General features: G+C 40.7%; 1 protein-coding gene across 1 annotated transcript in view; it reads right to left on the reverse strand.

The window, feature by feature from the left end:
- Positions 1-10,545, reverse strand: part of TRPM5 (transient receptor potential cation channel subfamily M member 5) — a 37,863-nt gene extending 27,318 nt beyond the window's left edge. The window contains exons 1-6 of the mRNA XM_010396228.4: positions 10,403-10,545; positions 9,253-9,433; positions 7,966-8,132; positions 5,036-5,216; positions 2,539-2,603; positions 523-714 (exon numbers count right to left, since the gene is read on the reverse strand). Of these exons, the coding sequence (XP_010394530.3) occupies positions 523-714; positions 2,539-2,603; positions 5,036-5,216; positions 7,966-8,132; positions 9,253-9,433; positions 10,403-10,519 (903 nt within the window). The 5' untranslated portion in view covers positions 10,520-10,545. The remainder of the gene's footprint in view (positions 1-522; positions 715-2,538; positions 2,604-5,035; positions 5,217-7,965; positions 8,133-9,252; positions 9,434-10,402) is intronic.
- Between the last annotated feature and the right edge of the window lie 606 nt (positions 10,546-11,151).

Genomic DNA, 11,151 nt, shown 5'->3' on the forward strand with positions numbered 1-11,151 from the left:
CCTCAAGACAAAGAGTTTTGTCTTTCTGTTTTAAGAATAATAATACTTAAAGAACAAGTAACTGACAATAGATAGGATGATTTCTAAACATGCTCCATTCTATTTAATTTATTCATGCTTATCCACAACTAGGTTTCCACTTAACAGCTGTAGATCATGAATTAGGTCTCTTCTGCCACAGCTGCACAAGCTCCACAGCTGTGGATATAAATAATGCTTCATGTCCTGCAGAAGGACTGTGGGGTTCCTGGGTGCTGGCTGTTACTTGAGGAAGTAAGGGAGGAAGGACAGAGCCCTAAGTGTTCAGCTGAATTACTGGGACAACAAAGTAGTTTGCATGCTCAGATGACCACTAGATTTTTAATGCTAGAGAGGCACTTGATGACACAAGTCTCAAAGCACTGGAGTTCCCAAAACTTCTGAGCAGCTTCTTGCCAAACCTGTACTGAAGGGGCTATCAAAGCTACGGGTGTTAGGAGAGAGCTTTGTGAGCACGATGACTTATCAGACATAGGAGCTCACTGTCACTGTCCACTGGAGAATGTCCTTCCATGAGAAGCCCTCTGCAGGGAATTTCTCCTTAAATTGCTTTTCAACAGCTTCTGGCACGATGAGCTGTGGGTCATTCATGAACGCAGCCAAGATGTCAGCTGTACCCCCAGACCCTGCTAAGATAAGCCAGGGAGCAGAATTTTCCAAACCGCTGCAAATTCTCTGTAGTTAAAATAGGACGTTTTTAGAAATCATAAGTGGAAAGAAAATGTTATTCAAAAGAAGGACTTCTAGCAAACTAGGAATAAATGTGTACCTAAATCAGATTCACTATGGAATCAGTCCAGACTCCTGTAAGCTATTAGGATTTTTCGAATTCTGTAGCAGGTCATCCATGTATAGGCCTCTGACTATATTTTATTTCATGACACATCTGCTGAGTAGCTAAGCAACCTGATTTGGAGAAACAATGCATAAAATTTCTTTGACCCTGACTTTTTTTTTCCCCCCAAAGTCTCTGCTTCAGCATAGTCAAGTGCAAGAGTAACCTTGTACAGAAATTATCAGCAGGATTTTTTGTATAGGATTTTTTTTCTGTCTCCTAAACCTGGCACTAAGTTCTGAAAATAAGGAATTTGCCTGGGGAAATACAACACTGGGCTACAGGAAAATAAAAAACACTGAATCATGGCAACGACAAGAGTTAAAGGCTACTAACTCTATTATTTGTGCAATTAGAATGAGTCAGGCAGGTTGCTGAGAGAGGAAAGCAGAGGCCATGGCATCATAATTGCAACAATGTCTATTTGCTGCCAGTCTATTTCTTCCTCTGGAGTTACACAAGACTGTATTGATTCAGTTGTGATGCAGGGGGTTTTTTCTTTAGTTTAGGTATTGAGGGTTTTTTTTTTAAACTGTTCATAGTCTTTGGTGTGTATTATCCATTTTAAGAAATCCATTTAAGAAATTGATATTCTAAAACAGTGTGGCCAGTTATCCATTCCCAGCACATGTCAGTTTAGAGCAACCCCAGCCTGTCACTTTTGATCTTCCAGTCACACTGTTCTGTAAGACTTTGAAAAGAGGATTTATATGTCATAACATGGGATTTTTCTAAACCAAAGATACAAGAAACACTGCAATATTTAGCTTCTCATGAAAGAAAGCTCCTGAGGTGACATAATCTTTGTTTAAACAGTGAGACTTCTAATACGAGTGTGTGTTTTAGTCCAGCTGACAAAAGTTATGACAAGATACAAGAAACTGAAACTAGAAAATATCCCCAGAAAGGAGTCATTATTCTGAAAGGGGTTACCAGCTGGCATGTCACAGTCCCGTCACTTGGAAACTTTAAATTATAGTTAAATTTTGTCTCTCTAAAGGTATTCTAGACTGCGAGTATTATAAAAAAGAAAAGTAAAATAGAATAGAAATCAAAGAGTGTCTCCTTGTTAACAGGTTCTTTAAGTTGTAGAACTACTCAGGAAAAAAATCAAAACTGATCCTTTGCTGAAGAAGATTTGGGATTATTATCAGACAACACTCCAGTCTTCAATCCTACAATGTACTTTTGCTTAGTGGAAGCAGGACACTCCATTTTAAATGGCATGTCCAGCAAACCTGGTCTTGTGCTTCCTCTGAGCTCTGGGACAGACAGTTGTGTCATTGTTGCTGAACAGCACTGAAAGATTCATCTCTTTTTTTGCGTGAGTGTTCTCAAGTAATAACACAGTATTTCTGTTTCCCTAGATCTGGAGCTGGCTTCCGTGGGTTTGTTTTGGTTTCGGATTCTTTCTTCCTACTGGACAAGCTGGCAATGGAAGTTTTAATGATCAGCTGGTGCCTATTCAAAAGGAAATATTTCTCCCAAACAAATACTGGCAAATTTAATTATTTATTTATTAACAGAACTCAGAACACATCTTATAGATGTGAATTTTTACTTTATGTAAAGTGCCAAGAGATGTGTTTGTCATCCAGCCAAATTTTCCATTAATTACTTGGCACCAGTAATTTCTTTTTCTAAAGTTGAAAACATCTTCTTACCTCAAGTGTGCCTGGTCCTCCATTTACCAGTAAGCAAAGCACAGGGATCTCAATGCTACCCGTTCCTGTGAAATAGATGGCTTAATTTTTAAAAAGTAACAGCTTTCACAAAAGTATTGATGTTTTGCTGACCCCTTGAAAATACTTCTCCTCTTATGTGCTGTTTTGGTGTCTACATGAACCTGCAGAAGGCAGGCAGTTCCAGAAGGATGTGGCAAAAGAAGAGAATAACACTGTGCCCCAGCAGACAGAGTCCTGGCCTAGGATTCAGGACAAAGGCACCTTTGCCTTGGACACTTTGTGTGATCCCTGCTAAGGAGTCCAGGCTGTTCTCACCTCAGCACACCTCAGCTGCAAAATATGGATGTTGGCACCTCTGTGTGTCATGCTGCTGCTGACTTTTAAAGTTACTTATTTGCTGCAAGGTTGTCAGGCTGGGGAGCAATGGCACTGCATTAGGGTGCAGCACAAGGTTGGTGGGTTTCCAGAGAGGCATCTACCAGTAGTGACAGTAAGACACAGTTAGAGGTGCAAAGCTCTCTGTTGGCCCTGGGTGTCATGCATGTACCTAACACATGCTGGAAGGGAGAGTGGAATCCAGGAGAAAAGCCTTAGGAAAGGAGGGTTTAAGAATATGAAGAGGCCGACCATGTAGACTGGGTAGGATGAGATGAGTCCGATACGAGCTGAGAGGAACCATATACTGTTTATTACTCTGCTTAAACAGCTTAAAGCTTCATTCAGCACAGCCTAGTGAGGTGATTAATAATAACACAGTCTGATACTTTTAAAAGAAATGCTAATGAAATACTTAACGTGTCATGGCATCAGGGGAAGAAATGAAGTCCTAAGCCATCCTCCCAGGGGGCCACATAGTTTTGGATGGTTTTAACTGTAAATGCTGAACTCTGTAATCCAAAGGTGACCATAGATTGGCCTGAAGGAGCTCAATCAAAACATGATTGTCATGAGGTGAATGCCTCTCAACTGGAAGATGAAAGGCATTTAATTCAAACAATTTTTTGATGTTTCCCTTTGTAGATCTCCCAGAACTCAGTACAGATCTCTACTTGCTATTTGTTGTATCTCTTTTGGGATGACTACAGAGATAAGGTTGGGCTGAGCTGTAGCCAGGACGTGCTTGGCAAGAAACTTAATTTGTTTAAGTTAATGGCAACAACATTGTCACACCTCTCTAATGTGATGCTCTCTGAAGAGTGACCTCCGTGACTACAGGTTCCTCAAGGTATGGTTAAGGCTACAAATATTCTTCATTTACCATAGATTTAGAAAAAATTTAGCCAGAGGAGGGTCAGGTGGATTCTGACTTTATGCTGTTAATCTGGAAAGTCCTCAATGGCAAAGAATATTCAGTACATAAAAAGTTTCCCCTGAAAGACTTCTAGGTGTTTTTTTTAACAGGGAAATTCCACATGACCTTATTAAAGTGTGTTACTTCAGAAAAGTCCCCTGGCTTTGCTCAGCTTGTTCATAAATGAGCTTAAATGAATGACATTGGGTTTGTTTATAGAAGATAACACTGAATTCAGTATGTTCCAGCAAAATATTTGTCACATGAATCAACATTCTTTGTCAGAATTGTGTTCCCCTGAGATTTGTTCAATCAGATTTGGTTTGCAAGCAGAAAGAGGCTGCTTTGTAATTCTCAGCACTGCAGCCTCAGGCTACCCTTACAGCCTGCCTGTGGTCTTTCCCATCCGAGTCACCAGGTAAGGATTCTTCAGCCACATTTGTGCTCTCAGGTACCTCTGTGCAACCACCCTATGGGCTGTGCAAGTGGATATTCCACTGATGCACACAGCTGTGAACAAGTGAGCTCTCCCTCCTGTTTCAGCTGAGCTAGCACTGCAGGTATTACACAAACAAAGCAAAGGTAAAAGTAAGTGTATTAGCTTGACAACTGAGTTCTTTCCACGAATAGCAGTAGGAGATCGGCCCAATACTCAGTTCTTATTATAAAAAAAGGTCACAGAGATTCACATGGACATTAGATGCTACGGTGTTTACCCAGGATAAGATTTTATCCTGAAACAAATATGGCTTAAAATATTTCAGAGGGTTTTGGAACAAATCTTTTCTTCCAGTGTGGGAGCAATTCAAGACCCTGTGTGCAAGAGGGGATATAAGTATACAACAATGACTATCAATCTCTTAGAACCACTGGTTAAGGCACTTGAAGCTGGATTTATTTTCCATATGTTGTCTTTTAAGGCAATTTGAGCTATGCTTTGAAGATCAGCCTTGAGCTACGTTTAAGGAGATGCAATAAAAGTCCAGATTTTTGGTTCAAAGAGCAGCTTTCTCAACTTCAGAAGTTACTGTCGTCCTGCCTCTTACATAATGACAGATGTGTTGACTTGCTCTTGCCTGTGTAGGCAGCTGTCCAATTTGAGAAGTGCAGTTACCTTTGATAAGGCCAGGGCCCGCTGTGCTATCAGTATCATTCAGATGAGATGCCTGCACAGAACCTGCTTACCCCCATATCCCGTGCGCTGCTCTGAGATGTACTTTTCCAAGGTGAAGCGTAGCTTGGTGGTTCCATCGGGCTCGTCTGCCGTTGTGTGCTCCACCAAAACAAAATGGGAATGGTTGTGGTCCAAGGAATATGGTGGGCCTTGGATGTTGTCATCTGACTGGTAGTGTACAAGACTTTCACTCTAGGGAGAGGAGGGGAGATGTCAGTGCTCTCTGCAAAGCCCAGCCCGTGTTTAATGTCCTTCGTCTCCCCATCTGTGCTGTCTGCACCCTGACACAGCACACCACCTGGGAGACACTTGGATAGGCTCTTAAAATAGGGTGAAGAAGGAAAATCTATTCCTTCTGGAAGCGGCCAGATCTGGCAGGACTGATAGCTGGAGTACCTGAAGTTTCCCCCTTAGCCTCTGCAAAATATAGTGATATCAATCATCTTCTCTGGAATGTAGGTTTTGGAAATGTTTGTTGGACAAATGGAAAGGGGCCATGAGACCTGATAATTGTGTATGGAGATGTGAAGCCTCAGCTGGTGTAAAGAGGGGCAAAGTATTCATTTCAGTACTGTTTTGTCCATGTTTAGGCCAGTAAATGAGTTAGCCTGCTCCATGTCCTTATCAATTTAAACACAGCTTTACTCAATTGACAAGGTTCTATGAAATCAATGGTTATTCTCAGTTTGGAAATTGCATTCTAAAGGAGTGAGTGGCAGACAGATTTTAGAAAGGGGAATCCTCTTTTGTTTTGGGTGAGGGGTGTTATACTTTAAGTTATTTATTAATGAGGTTTTTTGCATAAACTCATCTTCTAGGTAAAACAGAATGCCTGCTACAGTCTTTTGTTCTAAATATTGCACTACATAAGGGCTTCCATACACACACTTTTTCAAATCCCCTTTCTTTAATACATCTTTCTTTCCCACTGTTGCACATCCACTTTGATATATCATTCCAGGCTGCAAATGCTTGATTATTCTTTTTCATTTTCACAATCATTGTCCTCTTGCAAGTAAGTCGGATTAAAATAAGTGTTTAAAATCTGCATTTCCTTCCATCATGCCTCTTTTCCAGTTCCTGCAGTGTTGCTGAGCAAAACTCGGACTGTCAGCTTGGCAGTTGTCACTGTGTATTGCGTTTTCCTCCCACTAAAAAGCAGTAAACTTGCATGTTTCTTAAGAACAGCAAGTGCCACAAATTTCTTTTGCTTTCTTCTCCCTGTCTCTCATTCCTTGGGGAAAGCTTCTTGACATAATTGATTTCCTTCAGATTTTGTTTTGACAGAGGGTGAGCCTCTGTTCTGCTGCCATGTAACATTAAGCCTCCTCACCAAAGATCTGGCCTTTGATTAGGACCCAGAGGCACAACAACCAATTGAAAAAGGCCTTTGGGAATTTTTCTATTTATTCTCTGAAAATGTGGAAGTGGTCTTTCAATGACGTTTAAAGCATACCATCAACACAGAAGAGATGGGAGGGATCCATTGATTTCAGGGCTTGTTTTTCTCCTTGCTAGTGTGGATGGTTAGCTCTATTTTCTACAACAAGCTGCTTGTGCTAGTGCCAAGTATAAAGAGAGTTGGGTTTAGATCAACATCTCTGTCTGTAGTTCCTTTGTCTTAAAGTTACTGACTAAAATCCAAAATATCTTTGCGTGGAAGCTGTGCCAGAAGTCAAAGGGTCAGGAACGCTCTTTGCAAAGTATTCCTTGACAAAGAGTTTGGGTTTTAGTTGAGGGGGAGAAAACGAAAAGAGAGTGCACTTGTTTTGTAGCTGCTGATAGGGAAAGATCCAGATGCATTTTGATCCCTTAGCCCAGGAGGGAGGTGAAATAGTTTGCATTTGCCAAAGCAACTTTCCTGAACAAAATTCACAAACATGGTGAACCGAATTCTTTCCTTTGAGGCCCTTTTGGACCAGGTGCTACACAAATAGGTTAAAGTCTTCCAGCTAAAGAGTCCCACCTGGAAGAGCACACAGGTAGCTGCCACTGGCAAAAAAAAAAAAAAAAAAAAAAAAAGAAAAAGGAAAGATCAATGACCATAAATTGCTGATATGGTCTGGCAGTCTCTCAGCTTCTAGCTGATACTTCCAGGCCCCTCTGAGAGAACAACTCGGTGCAAATTCAAAGGGCTGTCTTTGTCATTTGTTTCTTAGCTTCTGCAGGGAAGTAAAATAATGCAGAGAAACTGTCATTCGTTGTCATTACACACCTATTTTATTGTTATAATATCCTGCTTAGGACAGACTGTATATCCAGCGACAAGAAGGGAATGCTATGTTTTTTTTCTCTCCACTTCTATTTCCATTCAGCAGCAACACTTTCAGCAACAGTTTTGTTGGGTGAGGTTTTTAATCTGTTGATGCACTGCTTTTGTTTTCTTCCCAAGGACTTCGACTGCTTTGACCCAAATTTAGAAACCCAGAGAGCTTTCAATAACTAGGTGAAATCATTCATGGCTGGTATTTTTGACCTGTTGTACTGAGCACGTTTTTGCATATTAGACACCAATTCAGTGGTTACTTAAGGAAAATTTGTCCTGGAATATTTATGTCTGGTGTCCCATAAGAGAAAATATGCTTTTTACAGCATTTATGCTATATCTAGGAGTAAGTGCTTCTACAGCAAGGGGACAATTATTTCGGGATATTTTCCCGACGTTCATCCCTGCGCTGCTCGCGGCGCTGATGCCTAATGCTGCCACCCGCTGGGCATGTGCGGAACTGCTGCCAGCGGCACCGGGCGCGGAGGGCGCAGAACCATCCAACAAACCTTCATTTCTCTTTCCTCCCAAAACACGGCTTAAACCCCACTTTGTTCTGTTGGTTTTTTTTGTTTGTTTGCTTGTTCAAAGTTATATCAAAGTTGTTCCGCCAACTGCTTGCGAATTTTGTAAAGGTGCGGCTAATATGCAAACAATAGAATAAGTGAAAAATACCTTTGTGTTTTCCAGAATTTCTCTGTGCTGGATTTTCCTGAGTGAAGTTATTCCTATGGCAACCACGCTTACTTTGGATGAGGTACTAGCCAGTGCAAGATCTCGGACTGCTTGCACTAAGTGTCTTGTTACTCCTACACGCAGAGCACTGGTGAAAATCCAGGCACCTGAAATTATTTTTAAAAACCGGTGAGGTCATTTATTTGTATTTGAATATGTTTGTGTGTCAAGTAACATTAGTTACAGCACTGTATTTAAGGGTTTTTTTTAGATAGATAAAGTGGCAACATTGCCATCTTTACTCTGATGTAAATGTGCTCGTCAAGAATGCTGTGTCCACTCTGGAGTCACTCACTGTCTACACATGAGCAGAAACATCCCCGTACCAGGCAGGTCTGAGTGTTGTACGAGGAAGAGCAAAGGGACAGAGTCAGGGAAGTTGTTGACTTGAACTGAGGCCTAAACAGTCCCGTGCAATCACGTCTTGGCAGAAGAGCTCGGGCATAACCAGCATAATCTGGAGTTCTTTCTCTTGTTCTTGTGTATGTGGAGAGTGAATACTTCAGGATAATACAATTTACAGCAGTATTGTTATGGTGAGAAGGAATTTGGAGAACACTGGGTAAACAGCAAGCTGGCCTTTTTCAAATATGTAACATAAAGAAACTGGGGATCTTGATGCTGCCTAGTCTGAAGTACAGAAGGCAGATGGAGATAGAGAATATCTGTGTGGCACAAAAGTACCAAAAAGAGCTCTGGTACTGGGCTGTCTCATTACAAAAAGCAAAACTGTCATGATCTTGTCTGGAACAGTGAACACAAACCAAGAGCTTGCTGTGAAATGCTCACAGATATTTTCACTTTATTTTGCAGGTGAGAATGGAGAAAACAAGAATTTTTATTTTTTACCTAAGTTCACTCTTGAAGTCAAATTGCTCTGCTCTCTTCAGAATTATTTTGTTATGGCACAAAAGAGAGACAATTGTATTTTGTCCCATTTTGATGCTATCTTTCTAGTGTCACCTCTGAGGGAAAAATATCAGGTCATTTTACACTTCAGAAATGGTTACGTAATTTGCTTTAAAAGAACTTATTTTTGCTACTATAATACAGTATCTTTCATTTTCAAATGTATTTACATGCAGGTTTTAGGTTGCATTCAGCAAAGTATTGAATTTTCAAAAATAATCCTGTGACCAGGCCCGTTGTCATTACCAGATCACTGGGGTCTAGGTGTGAGAATCCATCAGGAATATGAATTCCTTCTTTAAAGCCTAAAGCACTCACCTGTGCTTTGAGCTGCCTTTATAAGTCCTTTCTTTAAGGTTTCCCGTAGCCAAGGCTTCATCTGGAAATTTTCTTCTTCCCCTACTAAAGAGACAACCAAATTGGGAGCAGGTAGCTTCCATTTGTTGAGCATAACTTCAAATATAATTCCAGGGTGAATGGTACTCGGGACCTTCATAAACTTCAGCAAACACAAGAAAAACCCAATGAATAACAATAGAACAGAAAGATACAGTAAAGAGTCTGTTCATGGTAAATACAGAGGGAAATGATCATCAACTTGGATATTTAAGAGAAGATTATTTGAGCAAGAGTTGACAGAGAACTAAATACTTGAATGAATTTAGCAGACTTCTGTATAATTGCCATCTCACTAATTGGATCCATTCCATGGGTTAGTTCTGTGTTGCAGACTGATGAATCACACTCTCCCTTAGAGCTTCCTCTTGAACTGCCTTCAGTTTCAGGGCAGTCTAGAAAAGCCAACAATTTTTGTAGGTGTTTTTTGTTTCTGCAGAAGCTGAAATATTTGCCTGGTTTTATGTCTGTTTTTCAAGGACATGTTACATGAATCTATTGCTTCTTCCAGTTCTGTATATATTTTGGCTTTGTGCTTAAGACTTTATGATGAAACAAAATCTTGAGGCAGATTTCAGGAATTCCTAGGAATTCCTTATGCTCTAGCACTAATGTGTGCAGGGGAGTAGTGAGGAGGTGGGTTTGTCCATATACATCCCTCTCTGCATATCAGCAGAACAGAGAGAGAACTTTAAGGAAAACCTTGAAACAGCTCAAAAGTATGTTTAAAATGTAAAAATCCATAGTGATTAAGTTTTGACAGGTTAAAACAGACAAAGGATGCAAAATGAAGGAAGCAGGGCATATAACTGATTTTTCTTTTAAAGGGAAAAGTGTCCACCTGTACTTGTATCATGTAATTGCAAATCAAGTGATTGATTTCTGTATATTAAAAGCCTATATTTTAAACCCCATTCATGTTCAGGAAGGCATGGTCCCTACTTGGGGTACAATGTGGTGCCTCACAGTGTGGCACATTGATCCTCACTATGGCAGTCTCTGCATTTACTGCTAAGAAGTAACAGCTGAACAACAGTGGTGTTAAAGGGTTAAAAATCCTCAGTGCCCATACCTTTCCATGTTTCTTCCCAGAAGCTGTGAAGTCTATTTCTCCTATGCAGTATGGTAGTTCTCTTTTGAAAGCGTCCTCTTTGTCACTGCTGCAGAGCTTGGTTTCCATTTCCTCCATTGAGCTCACAAGGTGATTGAGCACCAGTGGACCAAGATGTTCACTGAGATGACAGAAAGCTGGCAACTGAGAAGCCATTTAAACTGGAGGGGCCACAAAATCCATTTAAATATATCTAGATGAGTTTTTAGTCAAACACTTTACTTTTTTACTATCATACCTGTAAGGTTTAGCTAAAATTGGAGGTCTTTGTACCAAATGTCAGATGCTGTATACAGAAGAAGGCAGATTCCACACCAACACTATGTAACTTAAGGTATGAAGAAATAAGGCTTCCTGAACTCTCTTTCAGCAGACAGAAAGCGGAGTTGCAAGGTGCAGGATCCTGCAATCTCAGAGCCCAAAGGTGACCCTGATTCTACAAAAGAGAAAGAGGAGTGTCAGCCACCAACTCTTTCCAGCAAGAGTGGAGCAGTGTCAGTGAGTGTCTGAGTCATGGTTTCTTGCTGTCACTGTGCCTCCTGCTGCTCTGACTTACCTTACCTGACGTGAATGCTAAATAACCAAGTGATGACGTTGTGTTTGTCTGGAGATGTTTTAGGAGAGGTTTACTCTCTGCTTCCTTTAGGAATAGGCTGTTTATTTGTAAGCCCAAGTATTTAAGGCCAGGCTGTCCTGGAGCAAAGGTCATA

The sequence above is a fragment of the Corvus cornix genome, chromosome 5 (assembly GCF_000738735.6).
Source record: "Corvus cornix cornix isolate S_Up_H32 chromosome 5, ASM73873v5, whole genome shotgun sequence".
Taxonomy (NCBI): Eukaryota; Metazoa; Chordata; class Aves; order Passeriformes; family Corvidae; genus Corvus; species Corvus cornix.